Source organism: Scyliorhinus canicula, chromosome 9 (assembly GCF_902713615.1).
Source record: "Scyliorhinus canicula chromosome 9, sScyCan1.1, whole genome shotgun sequence".
Lineage (NCBI taxonomy): Eukaryota > Metazoa > Chordata > Chondrichthyes > Carcharhiniformes > Scyliorhinidae > Scyliorhinus > Scyliorhinus canicula.
Window position 1 is genome coordinate 197,655,168 of NC_052154.1, and position 22,206 is coordinate 197,677,373.

The following is a 22,206-nucleotide window of genomic DNA, read 5'->3' on the forward strand; positions in this document are numbered from 1 at the left end:
CTATCCCACTCCCTGTCATTCTGGTGTGCTCCATGTGCCTATCCAATAACCGCTTGAAAGTTCCTAAAGTGTCCGACTCCACTATCACAGCAGGCAGTCCATTCCACACCGTAACCACTCTCTGAGTAAAGAACCTACCTCGGACACCCCTCCTATATCTCCCACCCTGAACCTTATAGTTATGCCCCCTTGTAACAGCTACATCCACCCGAGGAAATAGTTTCTGAACGTCCACTCTATCTATCCCCCTCATCATCTTATAAACCTCTATTAAGTTGCCTCTCATCCTCCTCCACTCCAAAGAGAAAAGCCCTAGCTCCCTCAACCTTTCCTCATAAGACCTATCCTGCAAACCAGGCAGCATCCTGGTAAATCTCCTTTGCACCCTTTCCAATACTTCCACATCCTTCCTATAACGAGGTGACCAGAACTGCACACAATACTCCAAATGTGGTCTCACCAGGGTCATGTACAGTTGCAGCATAACCCCGCGGCTCTTAAACTCAAGCCCCCGTTAATAAACACTAACACACTATAAGCCTTCTTCACGGCTCTATCCACTTGAGTGGCAACCTTCAGAGATCTGTGGACATGAACCCCAAGATCTCTCTGTTCCTCCACATTCCTCAGAACCCTGCCGTTGACCCTGTAATCCGCATTCAAATTTTTTCTACCAAAATGAATCACCTCGCACTTATCAGGGTTAAACTCCATCTGCCGTTTTTCGGCCCAGCTCTGCATCCTATCAATGTCTCTTTGCAGCCTACAACAGCCCTCCACCTCATCCACTACTCCATCAATCTTGGTGTCATCAGCAAATTTACTGACCCACCCTTCAGCCCCCTCCTCCAAGTCATTGATAAAAATCACAAATAGCAGAGGACCCAGCACTGATCTCTGTGGTACACCGCTGGTAACTGGTCTCTAGTCTAAAAAATTTCCATCCACCACCATCTATGTGATAGCCAGTTACTTATCCAATTGGCCAAATTTCCCTCTATCCCACACCTCCTTACTTTCTTCATGAGCCGACCATGGGGAACCTTATCAAACGCCTTACTAAAATCCATGTATATGACATCAACTGCTCTACCTTCATCTCCACACTTAGTTACCTCCTCAAAGAATTCAATCAAATTTGTGAGGCAAGACTTATCCTTCACGAATCCGTGTTGACTATCCCGGATTAAGCTGCATCTTTCCAAATGGTTGTAAATCCTATCCTTCAGGACCTTTTCCATTAACTTACCGACCACCGAAGTAAGACTATAATTACCAGGGTCATTCCTATTCCGTTTCTTGAACAGAGGAATAGCATTCGCCACTCTCCAGTCCTCTGGCACTATCCACGTGGACAGTGAGGACCCAAAGATCAAAGCCAAAGACTCAGCAATCTCACCACTTGCCTCCCAAAGAATCCTTGGATATATCCCATCTGGCCCAGGGGACTTGTCGACGCTCATGTTTTTCAAAATTGCTAATATATCCTTCCTCAGAACATCTACCTCCTCCAGCCTACCCGCCAGTATCACACTCTCATCCTCAAAAACATAGCCCCTCTCCTTGGTGAACACTGAAGAAAAGTATTCATTCAAGGCCTCTCCTATTTCTTCTGACTCCATGCACAAGTTCCGACTACTGCCCTTGATCCACCCTACCCTCACCCTGGTCATTCTTTTATTTCTCACATAAGAGTAAAAAGCATTGGAGTTTTCCTTGATCCGACCCGCCAAGGACTTCTCATGCCCCCTCCTAAGCCCTTTTTTTTAGCTCATTCCTTGCTACCTTGTAACCCTCAAGCGACCCAACTGAACCTTGTTTTCTCATCCTTACATACTCTTCCTTTTTCCTCTTGACAAGACATTCAACCTCTTTTGTGAACCATGGTTCCCTCACACGGCCATTTCCTCCCTGCCTGACAGGGACATACCTATCAAGGACACAGTATTTGTTCCTTGAACAGGCTCCACTTTTCATTTGTGCCTTACCCTGACGGTTTCTGCTCCCATCTTATGCTCCCTAATTCTTACCTAATCACATCATAATTACCCCTCCCCCCAATTATAAACCTTGCCCTGCCGTATGGCCCTATCCCTCTCCATTGCAAGCGTGAGAGACACCGAATTATGGTCACTATCTCCAAAGTGCTCTCCCACAAACAGATCTAACACTTGGCCCAGTTCTTTACCCAGTACTAAATCCAATGTGGCCCCCCTCTTGTCGGCCTATCCACATATTGTGTCAGGAAACCCTCCTGAAAACACTGTACGAAAACTGCCCCATCCGAACTGTTCGACATATAGAGGTTCCAATCAATATTTGGAAAGTTAAAGTCACCCATGACAACTACCCTGAGACCTCCACACCTATCCATAATCTATTTTGCAATTTCTTCCTCCACGTTTCTATTACTATTTGGGGGCCTATCCTTATCTTTATCTATTACCCTTATCCATTGCCTGAGTCACCTCTTCAAAGAACTCAATTAAACTTGTCAGGAATGACCTGCCCTTGACAAATCCATGTTGAGTGTCTCGGATTAACTTATTTTTCTCTAAGTGTATATTTATGGCATCCTGCATTACGGCCTCCTTCAGTTTTCCCACTATTGATGTCAAGCTCACACGTCTGTAGTTTCCTGGATTATCCTTTCCCCATTTCTTAAACAACAGCGTCACATTGACACTTGATGGCAGATATTGTCATTTCCCACCCAGCATACATTCCTCCAAATGGTGTAATTGCATACAAGGAATATAACTTTGCCAGCTGAGAGGCGCTGGTACTTTGCCTTCACCTGAAGCCCTGTGACATCATGAAGTCAATGGTTAGGGCTTTCAGGGCTCAGCGCACTAGGCAGTAATGTACTGCGAAAGGACATGCCATTGGGATGCTGGTGGGATGTCTGAGATGCTGGCTGCTGTTACTCCAGGAGGCCTGACTACTCTGTGAGGCAACTCTTCCAAATTGGGCACCGACCCACAGATGTTAGTGAGGAGGCTTTTCAATGTTAACTGGGTTGTGGTTATTCCAGTTTAAGAACATAAGAACTAGGAGCAGGAGTACGCCATCTGGCCCCTCGAGCCTGCTCCGCCATTCAATGAGATCATGGCTGATCTTTTGTAGACTCAGCTCCACTTTCCGGCCCGAACACCATAACCCTTAATCCCTTTATTCTTCTAAAAACTATCTATATTTATCTTAAAAACATTTAATGAAGGAGCCTCTACTGCTTCACTGGGCAAGGAATTCCATAGATTCACAACCCTTTGGGTGAAGAAGTTCCTCCTAAACTCAGTTCTAAATCTACTTCCCCTTATTTTGAGGCTATGCCCCCTAGTTCTGCTTTCACCCGCCAGTGGAAACAACCTGCCCGCATCTATCCTATCTATTCCCTTCATAATTTTAAATGTTTCTATAAGATCCCCCCTCATCCTTCTAAATTCCAACGAGTACAGTCCCAGTCTACTCAACATCTCCTCGTAATCCAACCCCTTCAGTTCTGGGATTAACTTAGTGAATGTCCTCTGCACACCATCCAGCGCCAGTACGTCCTTTCTCAGGTAAGACCAAAACTGAACACAATACTCCAGGTGTGGCCTCACTAACACCTTATACAATTGCAGCATAACCTCCCTAGTCTTAAACTCCATCCCTCTAGCAATGAAGGACAAAATTCCATTTGCCTTCTTAATCACCTGTTGCACCTGTAAACCAACTTTCTGTGACTCATGCACTAGCACACCCAGGTCTCTCTGCACAGCAGCATATTTTAATATTTTATCATTTAAATAATAATCCCGTTTGCTGTTATTCCTACCAAAACGGATAACCTCACATTTGTCAACATTGTATTCCATCTGCCAGACCCTAGCCCATTCACTTAACCTATCCAAATCCCTCTGCAGACTTCCAGTATCCTCTGCACTTTTCGCTTTACCACTCATCTTAGTGTCGTCTGCAAACTTGGACACATTGCCCTTGGTCCCCATCTCCAAATCATCTATGTAAATTGTGAACAATTGTGGGCCCAACACTGATCCCTGAGGGACACCACTAGCTACTGATTGCCAACCAGAGAAACACCCATTAATCCCCACTCTTTGCTTTCTATTAATTAACCAATCCTCTGTCTATGCTACTTTACCCTTAATGCCATGCATCTTTATCTGATGCAGCAACCTTTTGTGTGGCACCTTGTCAAAAGGTTTCTGGAAATCCAGATATACCACATCCATTGGCTCCCCGTTATCTACCACACTGGTAATGTCCTCAAAAAATTCCACTAAATTAGTTAGGCACGACCTGCCCTTTATGAACCTATGCTGCGTCTGCCGAATGGGACAATTTCTATCCCGATGCCTCGCTATTTCTTCCTTGATGATAGCTTGTCACAGTCTCTGGGTCAATGCTGATGAGCTCCTCTGGTCTCTCATGATTCTATTTTGCAGTGACCGTTTACAACTAACTTACTCACGAGGCCACTTAAAAAGACGTGAAGGGTCAACGAGAACTTGAGGAAGTGGAACCCAGTCCGTCCTTATTCCCATCTGTGAAGGACAATAATCAACCTGACTCTTTTTGAATTCTTGGAATTAGCCCAAGTCAAATTCACTGACCTGAATGACCAAATTGAATTGAATTTATTTCACAGCTTGGTCTGATGGAATTTTAAATCATGATCACTGGTTTGTTAGCTTATATTTATAACCATAGTGCTACCAAACGCTGCATTCTCTCAACCACCCAAAGAACTTCAAAGACAAAGGATTCCTTCGTAAGTACAGTTACTATTCTGTAGGTGATGGTTAGCTCAGTTGCCTGGATGGTTGGTTGCAGAGCAGCACCAACAACGTGGGTTCAATCCCCGTACCGGCTGAGGTTATCTATGAAGGCCCCACCTTCTCAACCGTGACTCTCTCCGGATGTGTGGTGACCCTCAGGTTAAATCACCACCAGTCAGCTCTCCTCCTCAAAAAGAGGAGAGCGGCCTATGGTCCTCTGGGCTTTTATCGACCTCCATTATTCGGTAGAGAAAGGCAGCAGCCCGTATTTGCACAGCAAGACTCCACAACCAGCAATAAGATGAAGGAGCAGTAAATCTGCATTTTCCTGGTGTTAATTGTGAGATGAATGTTGGTCATGATACCCAGGTGGAAGTCTCGTGCTCTTCTTTGAATAATTCTGTGGAATACTTTACATCCATCAGAACAGGGAGACATATCACCCAAAAGCTCATCCCCCCCCCTCCCCCCCCCCTCCCCCCCGCCCCCAACAAGGTGGACCCTGCGTGGAATTTGAACCCACAGCAATTTAACTTGGAAGATGAAGTCCCACCAACTGAACCGCAGTGCAACAATCCCAACCATCTTTAACTCTCCTATCAAAACTCACCCATTCAAAATGTAGCTGGATAGAATAATGGGCTTCAAAGTAGCAGGTTATTCCAGCTGTTTAATATTTTACAAAACATCAAACATTCATGCCTGTTATTTCAAATCTTCAGACTGGGAATGCAATTTGAGTGAGTTTCTTTCAACCACATTAATTATTGTTAAATTATTTCACATTTTTAAATACAAGGCTCATTATAATTTAGCCTGACTGTGAAGTAGAAAGGAACTGAAGGTTTGATATTCCTGTTGCGGGTCATCAAAAAGCCGATTCGTTTACAATCTGTTACATGCTGAAGCTTTGCAAAGAAATTAGACAAAAGCAGTTTCAATTCTCTGCGGCTGTGTACCTCAGGGCAAAGTGAGCTGAAAATCAGTGAAACCGTCACTGGTTCCATGGAATATTCATCATATCGAAGTATTCCCACTCTTTAAAAGTAACAAGAGTGTTTCTAAGATACAATATTCTATTGCCTCCTGTAAATGTAAGACTTCTGCAAAATGGAAAGATGCCCCCAAACGAAGCGAGTAGCTGGTGTAAACCTGTAACTGGGCGGCATCCACTGCCCACGTTACTGCATCGCAGGGTGGCCGAGTCGATGCTGTGTGTGTGGGTACGGTGGGTTTCGTTAAAATTGGAATCATTCGTGTAAAGCTCCAGACTGGGGTGAAGAGAAACTTCTTCACTCAATGTCGTGGATCTTTGGAATTCCCCAACCCAGAGGGTTGTGGATGCTCCATCGTTGAGTATATTTAAGGCCGAGGGTTGTGGATGCTCCATCGTTGAGTATATTTAAGGCCGAGAGTTGTGGATGCTCCATCGTTGAGTATATTTAAGGCCGAGAGTTGTGGATGCTCCATCGTTGAATATATTTAAGGCCGAGATAAACAGGTTTTTGGTCTCTCGGGGAATCAAGAGATATGGGAGCCAGCAGTTCAGGCATATGGTCGACCGTGATCTTATTGAATGATGGAGCAGGCTTGAGGGCCCTGTTAGCCTTCTCCTGCCCATATTTCTGATGCTTTGTGATATTTTGGCACAAGATGAAGACAAAGGGGTGTCCAACCTATTTGGTTACGTGTGGTTAAAATCGCTGGGTTTTGTTTTCTCATTTTAAGAAAGTGAATAGAATGACAGAATCTCTCATTGAAAATACCCGCGTAAATCACAGAATCCTGGGCAATAAAAACAGAATTTGATTTGCTCCTTCACTGTCAATCAATGTCCTTGTTTGAGTCGGGTAATAAAAAACAATCCTACATTTCGACACAAAATTAAGAGAATTCATAATACGTTTCACACATTGTAATCCTCCAGAATGCCGTTGCGGTATTGAGCTATAGCAGGTCCAACATGAGAGGGAGGTTATACCTCAGGGACTTTACAAAGCTCAAACCTCACTGTGACTAGAATACTGCACCCAGTTCTGGTCACACCACACGGTGCAGGGGCTTGAGAGGGTCCAGGGGAGATTTAGCAGAATGGTTACAGAGGGAGAGATTTTAGTTTGAATGTTAAGTTGGAGAATCCTTGGGGCAAAGGAAATTTATGGAAGCTTTGATCGAGATGTCTAAGATTATGACAAAGAAAAGCTGTTTCTGAGATCTTATGCCACAGGGTCTATGGGGCACAGATTTAATGAAATGAAAATCGCTTCTTGTCACAAGTAGGCTTCAAATTAAGTTACTGTGAAAAGCCCCTAGTCGCCACATTCCGGCGCCTGTTCGGGGAGGCTGGTACGGGAATTGAACCGTGCTGCTGGCCTGCCTTGGTCTGCTTTAAAGCCAGCGATTTAGCCCAATGTTCTAAACCAGCCCCAAGGTTTACGGTTTTGGGCAAGAGATACAAGGGGGGTTGTGAGGAGGAATGTTTTATGCAATGAGTTGGTAATAATGTGGAATCTGCCGCCTAAGAGGGTGGCGGAAGCAGAGACAATCAACAATCAGCACAAACATTTATTCTGTATTCGTATAATTATTGCTATTTTTAAGATTGTACCTCGAATATTCAATTTTCCCAGTCAGCCTTATCCTTTCCCCGGCAAACATGCTGCTTTCTCCACTGACTTTTATTAAGTGGCAGCTTGGCTCGGAGGCGACTCTCTTGTAATTGAGTTAGAATGGTGTGGGTTCCAACGCTTTCCCAGGGTTTCCGTGTGTTACTAAGCAAGTAGTACATTTGCTGCCTGTTCAATTGGATTTAAAAACAATGTTTCCCAAAATTGGTCCCGGAGTGTGAGCCCATTTTGATGCCTCAGACTTGGTGTGTCAATTGGGGGGGGGGGTATGTGGGTTGTTGCCCGGGGTTGGGGGAGGGGGGTGGGGTATGAGGGTTGTTGAGCAGGGCGGGGTGGCTGACCCTCATTTGGTGAATGGGAGGGTGCGCGGCACCAAAATAAAACAAGACAGGATATTAACTTCACCATTTAGTTACGAGAGTACTTTAAACAGTCTAATTTTCAACAAATTGCAATAGTTTCTTAGGTGAGAAACACAGAGTTGAGAGAGAGAGCAAGGGTGTCCATATACACGGATATTTTTCAGAAAAGAGACTTGTTGCCGAAGCTTTTCAGTTTGCACTCATCAGGACGAATGAGAAATTCAAGTTGTGTACAGCCAACCAACAGCTTTTCCAAGGATATCTAAAAAAACAGCATACTCATACAAAACTTAACCAAAAAGAGAAATTAAATGTTGGAATCCAACAGTGAGAAAGAATATAAGAACTCGGAGCAGGAGTCGGCCATCTGGCCCCTCGAGCCTGCTCCGCCATTCAATGAGATCATGGCTGATCTTTTGTGGACTCAGCTCCACTTTCCGGCCTGACTTTCCATAACCCTTAATCCCTTTGTTCTTTAAAAAACTATCTATCTTTATCTTGAAAACATGTAATGAAGGAGCCTCAAAGCGATGTTTCATCTTGCACAGTTAGCTGTATCAGGGTACGACAAACACTAATCCATCGGGAGGTTATATTAGAACTGAAGGTAGATCCACCAGAATGATACCAGGGCTCAAAGGATTCAATTATGAAAACAGGTTGTCCAAACTTGGCTGATATTCCTGGTGTTTAGAAAATGAGTAAAGAGGTCCTATGAGCTTAATGGGGTAGATACAGAGCAGCCATTGCCACTGATGAGGGAATTCAGAAGAAGAGGAGTACCTTCAAATTTGATCCACACCATTAAGGACTGAGGAAGGACTTTGTCTACATAAAAGCGAATGGAAACCTGGAATGCTTTCGCCCAAGACTGTGGATGCAGGAATTTTCAAGTTGATAGATTCTTGGAGGGGGCGTCAATGTATATGGCAGACAAATGAAGTTGAAGGATTGATCAGCCTTGATCTAAATGTATCATCGAAAGAGTTTGAAGGACTGATGGATCTTATATTCTGAATTCTATATTTTAGCAGCTAAACACAATTGTTCTCCAGAAGCCACAATTCAGTAAAGAATAGTACACAGCAAGATCCCATTATAGCCAATTTAGTCAATCAGGGTCTCTTTCAAAACTCCTTTACTCAAGTCATTTGAAATGAAATGAAAATCGCTTATTGTCACGAGTAGGCTTCAATGAAGTTACTGTGAAAAGCCCCAAGTCGCCACATTCCGGCGCTTGTCCGGGGAGGCTGGTACGGGAATCGAACCGTGCTGCTGGCCTGCTTTAAAAGCCAGCGATTTAGCCTGGTGAGCTAAACCAGCCAATAATAGGACAGTCATCATTTTCTCTTTTTAACATTGTGCTGTTGGTATCTGCATCGTCTGTCATCACTGTTTATTTTTCCTTATTTCTAGCATTTTAGCTACTAAACATTACATAGGCAAAAACAGGATTAACTTATTTCCCTGGTCAACAGTGTAACTGGAAATTGAAATCAGTGAATGTGTGTGTGTATGTGAGAGACTGGAAACAAAACCTCATATTCGATTGACCAGATTATAATAACCCATTGTATATTACACAGAAAGCAAAATACCGATTTGAGAATGTTCGAGAGTATAGCCTTTTGAAGATATAAACCATAGATTGCAATGTTTGGACCAATAAGTAGGGTCCATGCATTCATGCAAAGACCATTTTGTGCTATTAGTTGTGATAATATTGGCTCCCAAATCACTGTCAAAATAATGGCGTGGTTAATAAAACCGTTTATTCACAAATACACAGAAGGTGGTGGTGGCCTGGAATGCACGGCCAAGTGAGGGGGTTGAGGCAGATTCGTTAGTGACCTTTAAGACTTATCTGGATAGGCACATGAACAGACGGGGTATAGAAGGGTACAGGCAGTTGGTCTAGATAGGACACGTGATTGGCACAGGCTTGGAGGGCCGAAGGGCCTGTTCCTGTGCTGTTTTTTGTAAAACACACAAATCAAACAGTTTCTATTGAAGGTGCTTTGCACAAATTACATCTCACCACCTGAATTTCCATTCAAATGCATCAAGCAGGGTGAAGCTGATCTTCTTGCACTGTAGAATCAAAGTAATCTTCCACAGCAAATCAAGTTACATCAAGTGTGACGTGTCAGTGTTCATTGCCAGCAGCCGGTTCCAGGTATGATCATTATTACGAATGTGGAGTACCACTCTTTCAAGTTTTAATTTTTATTGCCGATATTTAAAGTTTCACTTCTGTATTTTCATTCTTAACCCAATCTTTATTTCTCTTTCTGTAACTGATTTGATGTATAATTCACACATAGTTACGGCGCCCTGAGTAAGTATGGGGTCAATTCAGGCCCCACTGGACCAGGAGTCACAACACAAGTGAATGAACCAATAATTCTGAGAAAAATTCCCAAAGTCTTTGGCCCTTGGCTGCCCAATAATTACAGTCACCAGGTCTGTAAATTTAAATATTATTATTTGACAATATATCTGCTCTGACAAAGTCATTGGACTTGAAACGTTAGCTCTTTTCTCTCCCTACAGATGCTGCCAGACCTGCTGAGATTTTCCAGCATTTTTTCTTTCGTTAAATATTATCATTGTTTATTTATAACCAGAACTATAATGAAATATGCTGCAAATATAACTGGTTAACTATTATCTACCTCCCCACGTCAATTTTCCCTCCATCCCCCTCCCCACAAACACAACACAGACAATTACAGAGGGGAAGAAAGGGTTAAAAAAAAGTAAAGGAGAAAAAGAATCTTTGTTTCAGATGGGTGTCTCCAGTACCTCAATCCTCTTCAAATTTTGCTTTTCAGTTCTTGGTTTTACTGTAGATTCATTCAGACCTCGGTATTTTCAGGAATACAGCACTCTCAGTCTTTCTGGAGAGAGCGAGTAGGCTCTTGTCTTTGTTTGCAGCCAGCAATGGTTTCCCTGCAGATTTATTCATTCAGCTTCTCTGCAGCTTCAGGAATACAGCACTCACAGCCGTTCTGGAGAGAAAGCAGGTCCTTGACTCTGTGTCCAGGACTCACTCAACTGCTCCCCCAGGTCTCTGAGACCGATCCCACTGGGATAGGATCTAATCACCCCCTGTTACCGGGCAGAGTACAGCCTTTTGGGACAATTCATTGCCCCCCCCCCCCCCCAGCCAATCAAACCGGGTCCCACCCATCTCTCTCTCTGATGCTGAGAAGTCTGAAGCTCCTGTCCAAACCAGAAGAGTGTTCTCTCCTGTAACTTCTGAATTCCTCAGTCTCTCTGCTGCTTGACGTGAAGATACATGCTGATGCAGACAGGCTGGTTAGATGGGCAGAATATTGGCAAATGGAATTTAATCCTGAAAAGTTTGAGGTAATGCATTTTGGAAGGACAAACAAGGCAAGAGAAATACAAAGAATGGAGGACCCCAGGAAATACAGAAGTTCCTCTGAACTTTGGTGTGCATGCCCATTGATCTGTGAAGACAGCAGGACAGGTAAAGAAGGTATGTGGTATTCTTGCGTTTATTAACCGTGGCACTGTGGTTAGCACTGCTACCTCAAAGCTCCAGGGTCCCAGGTTAGATTCCCCGCTGGGTAACTGTGCAAAGTTTGCATGTTCTATCCGTATCTGAAAGGGTTTACTCCGGGTGCTCCGGTTTCCTCCCACAGTCCAAAGATGTGCAGGTTAGGTGGATTGGCCAGGCTAAGTTTCCTTTAGTGTCCAAACAAGGTTAGGTGGGGTTACTGGGTCATGCGGATAGGGTGGAGCCATGATCTCTTTCCAAGGGCTGGTGCAGACTCAATGGGCTGAATGGCCTCCTTCTGCACGGTAAATTCTATGATTCTATTCTATGATAAGAGCAGGGAGGTTATGCTGGAACTGTATAAAACACTGGTTAGGTAACAGCTGGAGTACTGTGTGCAGTTCTGGTCACTACATTATAGGAAGGATGTGATTGCACTGGAGAGGGTGCAGAGGAGATTCACCAGGATGTGGTGAAGCCACCAGGGCTGGAGCACTTCAGCTAACAAGAGAGACTGGATAGACTGGGGATTGCTTTTGTTGGAGCAGAGAAGGCTGAGGGAGGACCTGATTGAGGTATATAAAATCGAGGAGCATATGTAGGGTGGATAGGAAGGTACATTTCCCCTTAGCTGAGGGGTCAGTAACCAGGGGGCATCAATTAAAGGTAATCGGCGGGAGGTTTAGAGGGAATTTGAGGTAATACCTTTTCACCCAGAGGGTGGTGGGAGTCTGGAACTCGCTGCCTGAAAGAGGCAGGAACCTTCTTCAAAGAGGTAGGGGTGGTCAGGGTGGGTGGTAGGGGTGGGTGGTAGGGGGTGGGTGGTAGAGGTGGGTGGTTGGGGTGGGGGGTAGGGTGGGTGGTAGAGGTGGGTGGTAGGGGTGGGGGGGTAGGGGGGGTGGTAGGGGTGGGTGGTCGGGGTGGGTGGTCGGGGTGGGGGGTAGGGGTGGGTGGTCGGGGTGGGGGGTAGGGGTGGGTGGTCGGGGTGGGTGGTCGGGGTGGGTGGTAGGGGTGGGTGGTAGGGGTGGGTGGTAGGGGTGGGTGGTAGGGGTGGGTGGTAGGGGTGGGTGGTAGGGGTGGGTGGTCGGGGTGGGGGGTAGGGGTGGGTGGTCGGGGTGGGTGGTCGGGGTGGGTGGTAGGGGTGGGTGGTAGGTTGGGGTGGGTGGTCGGGGTGGGTGGTAGGGGTGGGTGGTAGGGGGGTGGTGGGGTGGGTGGTAGGGGTGGGTGGTAGGGGTGGGTGGTAGGGGTGGGTGGTAGGGGTGGGTGGTAGGGGGTGGTCGGGGTGGGTGGTAGGGGGGTGGTGGGGTGGGTGGTAGGGGTGTGTGGTGGGTGGGTGGTCGGGGTGGGTGGTCGGGGTGGGGGGTAGGGGTGGGTGGTCGGGGTGGGGGGTAGGGGTGGGTGGTCAGGGTGGGTGGTTGGGGTGGGTGGTAGGGGTGGGTGGTAGGGGTGGGTGGTAGGGGTGGGTGGTTGGGGTGGGTGGTAGGGGTGGGTGGTAGGGGTGGGTGGTAGGGGTGGGTGGTAGGGGTGGGTGGTAGGGGTGGGTGGTATGGGTGGGTCGTCGGGGTGGGTGGTAGGGGTGGGTGGTAGGGGTGGGTGGGTGATTGGGGTGGGTGGTAGGGGTGGGTGGTCGGGGTGGGTGGTCGGGGTGGGTGGTAGGTGTGGGTGGTAGGGGTGGGTGGTCGGGGTAGGTGGTTGGGGTGGGTGGTTGGGGTGGGGAACCAAAACTCAGCCAAATCCGACCAATGATACTTTTGTGGCCAACTTGTCTCAAACACAAGTTCATGCAATGAAACAGTCAATAAGTACTTAAGTCGTTTCAACTTTTAATAAGAACCCTTTCTTAAACAAGAAATCAGCTGATATAATATTTTCAAAACCTGTATTTTTCTACATTGCACCCTGGTTACAAACACCTCCTCATAATCAAGATGAAAGTAACACTGCATTTTAAATTAACATCAGTGTTTTTTAAACTACCTGCACCATTTCAATTTACAAATACATTCCCAAGCACAAAAATAATCTTTCAACCTTTACCAGATGTTCTACCTCTGTAGAGTTAAATAATATTGCTTTTCACATCAGAAAATATACACAATTTTACACAATGCAGCTATTATATAATACCTGTAGCAGAGTAACTTTGGAATTTAATAGCAGGCAAACAATTACAGTTTGAAATCCAGTTCACAATCTCACCAGCAGTTATAAACATATCGCGACAATACAATGCATACAATACTTTAACATGAAAAGAATTTACATAACTGTAATCAGTGCTCATAGCAGCTTTCACAAACGCACCAGGCAGTAATTTTTCTCTAACCTACAGTTTGGGAAACACGCTCAGATGGACTGTTGGTTTTACATCCAGCCCATCCATTGACTTTGATGGCGAGTCGAGACAGAGACAGTATAAAACCAACATTTCACACTGCCCTATCATTGTCCCAACACAGTGGTTAGGTTAAACCACACCTGTCCCACCATAAAAATGCAAACTGATCAGCAAAATCTTTTTCCTCTGGTCAATATAGTGCTCCTATAAAAGTCCCGTCAGGCACATGAAAACAAGAATGTGTAGCGTCACAAAATAAGCAAAGACTAAGTAGCGTGACCTGGTCCTTGAACTCATTAGCTTTGAGCAGTACAAACTTCGGCCTCGCAGCCACCTCTTGAAGGAAACTGCTCCTCTCTTTACCTAGAAAGAAGAAATAAAGAGTTGGCAGTTAACTAACGTTCACCTCGACGAATTGAAATTAATTCAGAATTGAAGCCATTGCCAGGGAAACCAGGGTGGAGAAAAGATTTTTGAAAATAACAAATGACGATCTGGAATGCATTCCCTGATTGGGTGGTGGAAGAAGATTACACAGTAACATTCAAAAAGGAATTGAATAGGCAGCACGGTAGCACAGTGGTTAGCGCTGTTGCTTCACAGCGCCAGGGTCCCGGGTTCGATTCCCGGCTTGGGTTACTGTCTGTGTGGAGTCTGCACGTTCCACCCGTGTCTCCGTGGGTTTCCTCCGGGTGCTCCGGTTTCCTCCCACAAGTCCCGAAAGACGTGCTGTTAGGTGTATTGGACATTCTGAATTCTCCCTCTGTGTACCTGAACAGGTGCCGGAATGTGGCAACTAGGAGCTTTTCACAGTAACTACATTGTAGTGTTAATGTAACACTGAAATGTGACAATAATGATTATTATTATTATGTAGTTAAACAACAAAGAATTGCTAAGCCATGGGAGACGAAAAGGGGAGTGGGACTGATTAGATAGCTCTTCCAGAGAACCAGGACAGGCACGATAGAGCTGGATAGAACTGGAACAAAACTAGTACGCAAAGAAATGAATGGAATTACACACCTTCCGAACCACAACATGCTCACTGGGGTCGATGATTAAGGCTTCACGCTCTTCATCTGATTCCAATTGGATGGTGTACTCTCTGGCTGGCTGTCTGGCAGGAGGCATGTCAAGACTAGAAAGGAAAGAGCAACATGAACCAAAACAATCCCGATTCTCAATAAAATATCATTAAAAACATCCAGCAACACCAAAGGTATAGGACAAAAGCAAAGCTTCAGGGGATTCTCCTGCCTAATTTGAGATCGGGGCCTCAGGAGTGGCGTTTTCTCCAGACCACAGAATTTTCCATGAGTTTTGATAGTGTAGAAAGGGAGAAACTGTGTACAATATGAGGAGGTTTGCTAACCTGAAGGATACAGATATGTGATAATTGGTGAAAAAAAGTCAGGGAAGATAAAACCAGAAATGTATTTTACTCAGCATGTAATAGGCTTGAATGCATTGACTGAAAGGATAGTGGAAGCAGGTTTAACAGTAACATGCAATGGAGAGTTGGATCACGACTTAAAAGAGGAAATGTTTGCTGGGCTATGGGGAAACAGCAGGAGTGAGACTAATTGGATCGCTCTTTCAAAGCGCTGCCACAGACATGGTGGCAGAATGGCCTCTTTTCAATGCAGTATCATTCTCATTCTGCACACAAATTCATACAGAGGTCTTTCTCTACAGGGCAAAACCTCAAATATTGTGAGGTAACTGTTCAGTTGAAATGCAACGTGTATTCCAAAATATCAGTCAGCATTTCCATGCAGTAATAACACCATTCTGACTGATGGTTACACATATATACACATCCATTTTTCAAATGGTTAATGGGCAATCACCTTAAACAATGCAAACTGTATCGGGACAGGCAGGTTAGCAATATCTTGACATGCTGCTCCAGGATAATTCAAAAAGCAAGAGGGTCACTTTTAACACTCACCGCTTCAACATTTCCTCAGCTGCCATCAATGCTTCCTCAGCAGCACTTCTTCGTAGCTCTTCATGTGCGAGTATTTCTGCTAACTGAGACAGCTCCTGGTGAGCAGAATCGTTACGTTGGTCCGATTCTACAAGCCTAGGTCATGAGGAACAAAAACAAAAGTCTGTGATTGACAAGCAACAGAAAAGACCTCCACTCGTACAAGTGCCTTCAACGCTGTTGCGGTGTCCCAAAGTACTTCATAGCCAATTGTGGATTTTTGAAGTCGAGACACTATTATTTCATACATGGCAGCCCATTTTCAAATAGTAAGGATCCACAAATGGCAATATGAGAAATGCCCCAATTAATATTTACATTTTCCAAGCATTGTTGGTTAAATCTAGGCTGGATAATTATGAGGACATTCCCCCCTTTTCTTTGCTCAATGATATTTTGTATTGATGCGAACAAGCAGATGGACCTCAGTTTAATTTCTCATCCAAAGTCCAACACCTCCAGCATCACAGTACTCCCTCAGTATAGAAACATGTCTAGATTTAGAACTGAGATGAGGAGGAACTACTTCTCGCAGAGGGTGGTGAATTTGTGGAACTCGCTGTCCCCATAGTGCGGTGGAATCTGAGTCATTAAATGGCTTCAAGAAGGAGATAGATATATTTCTGATTTTAAAAACGGGCTAAAGGGAAATGGGGAACAGGTGGGGAGGTAGATTTGAGAACCAGGAAGAGGTCAGCTATGATCTGATTGAATGGCGGAGCAGGCCCGAAGGGCTGAATTGCCTACTTCTGCTCCTAATTCCTTTGTTCCTAGATTATGGAATGGGGCTGGAATCAAAGTTCTAATAACTGAGATACCAACAGAGGCAGACTGATGATGAAACTATTTGGTTGATGATCTGAATTTGAATTAATCACATCATAAGGAAGCCTTTGTACAATTCAATTTGCTTGAGTGCTGAATATTAAGTGGCGTTAAATATATCAATCACTGAGAAATGTATGTCAGCAAATACACAATATGTGTCTGGATCACTTGGAATTTCTGCAGATACTCCAGATAGGTGCAAATTTGAAATTATTCAGCAGATTTCATTAAGAGCTCCAAAACTTAACTTTTAAAACATCGGAAAAAGTAAAAGGGCCTGAAAAATTATGCATCAACATAGATTAACACAGGGCAGCACGGTGGCACAGTGGCTAGCATTGCTGCCTACGGCGCTGAGGACCCGGGTTCGAATCCCGGCCCTGGGTCACTGTCCGTGAGGAGTTTGCACATTCTCCCCGTGTCTGCGTGGGTTTCGCCCCCACAACCCAAAAGATGTGCAGGGTAGGCGGATTGACCACGCTAAATTGCCCCTTAATTGGAAAAAATAATTGGGTACTCTAAATTTATAAAAAAAAAAAAAACATAGATTAACACTGGAGGGGCCTGACAAACAGACAAGGATAAGGATCAGTCAAACAGGAGTTGGCTACTCGGTCTGCCCCTTGTGAGCTATTATGTTACAAATTGCCTATAGTTTCTTCATAGGACTGATTCTGTGAATACACACCCTCACCAGGAATGAAGAGTCTTGGATTTATGATCTATAATTTGCAACTATTAAAATTTCCAAAGGGAAAACCAGACAGGGCTGATTCACAATTTCCCAAACAGCACTCTCTGGAAGTCGCTAATCGCAGAATCAGTTTCACATCAGTTATTTCTAGTTCTGGTCTTTTAAATATCTCAAATTGTTCCTGTACTTCCAGCTTCCCTCACCGAAGATATTACGATCACACAAACAATGACAGACAGGAAGAAACACGAGGTTCATCCAGCCTGTTCCATACAGTAGTGAGAGCCTGTGTGTTAACATACCCCATCATTGTGATCCCCTGGAAGAGGCGGAAAAACAGTCAGCAGCCTGGCTCAATTTGAGGAAATGAAACACTGGGAAATTCCTCTCTGACCTCCTGAAGCAATCGATCAAAGTCATTCCGGCCCTGCTAATTTACATTGTACCTAACCGTTTATGCAAACATGTCCTCCCCAGTCAGAATCGGGTCAAGCACCAACTTAAAGAAATTCAGTGAATTGGCATGCACTGCAGGAGCCAGGAGCTTGCTTCATTACAGAGGTCCATTATTCTCTGGGAAAGAACCATCTCACCTAGATTTAGCCTCAAGCAACTTAAAACTGTGACCCTTGGGCTGTAGTTAACTTGTCCCTTCCTCCCTATTTAACTGAGATTTTCTATTTTCCAATCTCCCAGCCCCAGTAGATTCCTGTCTGATGATGGTTTGTGCATCGTGGTCAATTCTATATTAAACATTGCCTGATGTAGTTCAGGAGTCCCAGCCTGGCATGGCAGCCACTGCGATGTTTAGGAGGAACTTCTTCACCCAAAGGGTTGTGAATCTATGGGATTCCTTGCCCAGTGAGGCAATTGAGGCTCCTTCATTAAATGTTTTTAAGGTAAAGATAGATAGTTTTTTGAAGAATAAAGGGATTAAGGGTTATGGTGTTCGGGCCGGAAAGTGGAGCTGAGTCCACAAAAGATCAGCCATGATCTCATTGAATGGCGGAGCAGGCTCGAGGGGCCAGATGGCCGACTCCTGCTCCTAGTTCTTATGTTCTTATGTTTGATGCAGGTACTCTGCAGTAAGTCTGTGTCTCCTCTCCAGGGTACAAGTTGGGCTGGGCTGCCCACAAGACAGGGTCTCATTCTTGACTTCCCTGGTTGACACCAGCTTGGTCGCGATTGCCCACTGTTACATCCCAATTCAATTAGTTTGGGTGATTGAGGCAAGCCTAATTCCTTCCCCATTTTGTTTCCTCTCCTTGGGTAGAAACTATCTCATTCTTCAGTTTGAGTTTTTTACCATTATAATTTTGCAGTTTAGACTAATTCCTCTCAGCTCCTTTTGTTTAATAATTGATAATCTTCACACTATTCCAAGCTGCGTTTATTTGCCTTCTCTTCAAACCGCAAGAGATTTTATTCATTGTGATTAATTATTTGCCTTCGAGGTGAGAAATTGATATCTCTCGAAAACTCTCGCTGCTGAATTTCATAAACTTCACCAAATCAGAATCATTTAAAATATACACATAAATTTTTACAAATTGATGAAATTCCTCCTTAGATTTTGAATGTGAGAAATAATTGTGCTGTTTCTGCCTCTAAAAATGCAGAACAAACAAAACTCACCTTCTCCGCAGTTCAATTAGCTCCAAGTTGTCAATTTCCACTATAACACTGGCACGCTCCTGTGGAGCCCCTGGTGGAACCTCTTCATTAGCTTCACTCTACAACACAACCCAGAAAAGAGGAGAATCCAGTTTCAATTTCAAATTGCCTGTAAAGTAAGGGCTAAGAAAAACCGACGTCGATGAATGAAAGAAAAGCTCTCTCTTGGCTGGAAATATGATTGTGATTTGCAAAGATCCTGTGACCTGACTACAGAAGTTCCGTGCACGAGGTCATCCTGAATCACACTACGTCCTGTTCATCCATCAGCCCTGACACACACTGGCTCCAAGGTCTGGCAACACCTCAATTATAAAATTCTCAACCTTGCTGTCAAACCCTCTGTGGCCACCAATTAGGAAGATTCGTATATGATGCACCCGAAATCTGAGCTTAGATATGGGATTGAGGAGGAATTGAAGGCCAATAAGTGATTGGGGTTGTCACATCAACTGAATCCTACTGCATTTAACAAATCAAATAACGTATCCCTTACATCGGCCGTTTCAGTGCAACATCTACTGAATTGTGCACAAATTAACATATTTAGGAATATATAGATATATTAAAACACCAATAACAGAAGATTTTTCAATATTCACACGATGGCCCAGCATTTTCCTCATTTTCTCTGTTCTTTCTCATTCTTTCCATCCTTGACTTTACTCTTTCTACTTTCAGCATCTACTTTACCCTTTAGCACAGGGCTAAATCGCTGGCTTTGAAAGCAGACCAAGGCAGGCCAGCAGCACGGTTCAATTCCTGTACCAGCCTCCCCGAACAGGCGCCGGAACGTGGCGACTAGGGGCTTTTCACAGTAACTTCATTTGAAGCCTACTTGTGACAATAAGCAGTTTTCATTTCACTTCTTTTCAATGTTTTTTGTACATGGGCTGGAGATGAGAAATTCTACAGCACATCCAGCGGCATTTTATAAAACAAAAATACTGCCGATACCACAAATCTGAAATAAAAACAGAAAATGTTGGATAAACACAGGTCTGGCTGCATCTGTGGAGAGAGAAACAGAGTTCACGTTTTGAGTCTTCATCAGAGTTAAAGAGGAAGAAATGTGATGGATTTTATACAGTTAGAGAGGGAATAGAGCAAAATAGAAGGTTAGAGATAGATGGGAGCTAGGAGCGACTTGGGCAGCACAGTGGTTAGCACTGCTGCCTCACAGCGCCAGGGGCCCAGGTTTAATTCCGGCTTCGAGTCACTGCCCTTGCAGAGTTTGCACTTTCTCCCCGTGTCTGTGTGGGTTTCCTCCGGGTGCTCCAGTTTCCTTCCAAAGGTCTGCAGGTTGAGTGGATTGGCCATGCTAAATTGCCCCTAGGTGGGGCAATGGGGATAGGGTGGGGAATTGGACCTAGCTAGCATGTTCATTCAGAGGGTCAGTGCAGACTCGATGCCCAAATGGCCTCCTTCTGCAATGTAGGGATTCTATGATTTCATAAAAGATATTTGAGGCACAAGACAAAGGAAACATTAATGACAGTGTTCAGGACTATAGAAGGTGCTGATAGTGGCATAAAGACAAGGTAGCAAAACGTATTAATAGAAGAAAAATGGTCAGTGCTCAGTGAAAGCAAAACTAAAGAACAAGTGACAGATGGCCCATTTTTATTGGTAAAAAAAAGGATCAAGACGGTGGAGAAAGTTCAGACTAAATTGTTGAATTCAATGTTGAGTCCAAAGTGTTGAGTGCCTAATCGGAAGCTGAAGTGGGTGCTATTCCTCCAGTTTGCGTTGAGCTTCACCAGAACATTGCAACAGGTCAAGGATGGACATGTGGGATGACAGCACGATGGTGAGTTGAAATAGCAAGCGACACAATGGTTGGGGTCATGCTTGCAGATTGAGAAAACGTGTTCCGCAGAACGGTCACCTCGTCTGCATTTCGTCTCCCCAGTGTGGAGGAGACAACATTGGGAGCAGCGAATACAGTAGACTCAACTGAAGAGGAGCATGTGAATCACCATTTCACCTGAAACAAGTCAGCAGTACTGATCTTTGTTCTGATTCTAATACGTAATGCTGCCTTACCTTTATGCCACTATCAGCACCTTCTATAGTCCTTAACAGTTCCTGTTGTCTTGTACTCTAAACATCTTTGTGCAATCTCTTCTAGCTCACACCTATCACCTATGTATCCATAGTACTTGGGGCGAATGGGATCAAAGTTTATGGGGAGAAAGCAGGATTAGGCTATTGAGTTGGATGATCAGCCATGATCGTGATAAATGGCGGAGCAGGCTCGAAGGGCCAAAAAGCCTCCTCCAGCTCCTATGTATCGGTGGATCTGTGTTGCTCCATCTGCCCACCCCCACTCTAACAGTATAAAATCCATTACATTTCTCCCTCTCCTCACCTCTGATGAGCCATATGGACTGGAAAGGTTAACTCTGTTTCTCTCTTCACAGATGCTGCCAGTTCTGCTGGATCTACCCAGCTACTTTACATAACTTTACTTACTTGTTCTTCATTCTGTAAAGATGAGTGTACAGCTTGGAACTGTCTTTCCAATCTGTAGTAACGGCCCTGGAGATCCCCATAAAGCGACTGGGTGTCACGCAGAGTCTGAGAAATTGCTTTTAGTTGGTTGGATAATGTGGCTTTCTCTTCAATGCACTGTATAACCTGTGTAACAGTGAGCAACTGTAAGATCTGATCAAATCATAAATCCCACAAATAAACTTTCTATCTTTAGAATTGAATTCATAGTTGGCTGGAGCATTTTACATAGAATGAAGCTCACAGCTCCATTACCTTGCTATTCAGCTGTTGGCAACGCTGTTCTTTCCGGTGAATCTCTTGTAAGTAACTCTGAGTTTCGCTCTGCAGTTGTTTCTTTTCCATTAACAGAGACCTCACTTGTTCAGCAACATTCTCGTTGCCCAGCAAGGATACAATTTCTAACGGCTAAGGTAAAAACATAAAAGTTAAAAATGTTCAGTTTAAATATGTTTTCATTTGTGTTGATGCAGTAGACAATGCTTATAGGCATACAGGCCAAAACCTACACACAAATCTGTCCTTTCTTGCAAGGGGGGTGTGTGGAATGTACAAGGAGGGAAATCGTGTTACAAATGTGCACAGTAATTGCATAGAATTTACAATGCAGAAGGAGGCCATTCAGCCCATCGAGTCTGCACTGGCTCTTGGAAACAGCACCCTACCCAAGGTCAACACCTCCACCCTATCCCCATAACCCAGTAACCCCACCCAACACTAAGGGCAATTTTGAACACTACGGGCAATTTATCATGGCCAATCCACCTAACCCGCACATCTTTGGACTGTGGGAGGAAACCGGAGCACCCGGAGGAAACCCACGCACACACGTGGAGGGTGTGCAGACTCCGCACAGACAGTGGCCC

The 22,206-nt window shown here is 44.6% G+C and overlaps 1 protein-coding gene across 1 annotated transcript in view; it reads right to left on the bottom strand.

Annotated features, from left to right (window-relative positions):
- Positions 1 to 13,102: 13,102 nt before the first annotated feature.
- LOC119971994 (golgin subfamily B member 1-like) overlaps positions 13,103 to 22,206 on the bottom strand; it is an 85,402-nt gene continuing 76,298 nt past the window's right edge. Inside the window, 6 exon segments of the mRNA XM_038808422.1 lie at positions 13,103 to 14,000; positions 14,664 to 14,778; positions 15,592 to 15,726; positions 18,788 to 18,885; positions 21,302 to 21,466; positions 21,596 to 21,748. Coding sequence (XP_038664350.1) covers positions 13,842 to 14,000; positions 14,664 to 14,778; positions 15,592 to 15,726; positions 18,788 to 18,885; positions 21,302 to 21,466; positions 21,596 to 21,748 — 825 coding nt within the window. The 3' untranslated portion in view covers positions 13,103 to 13,841.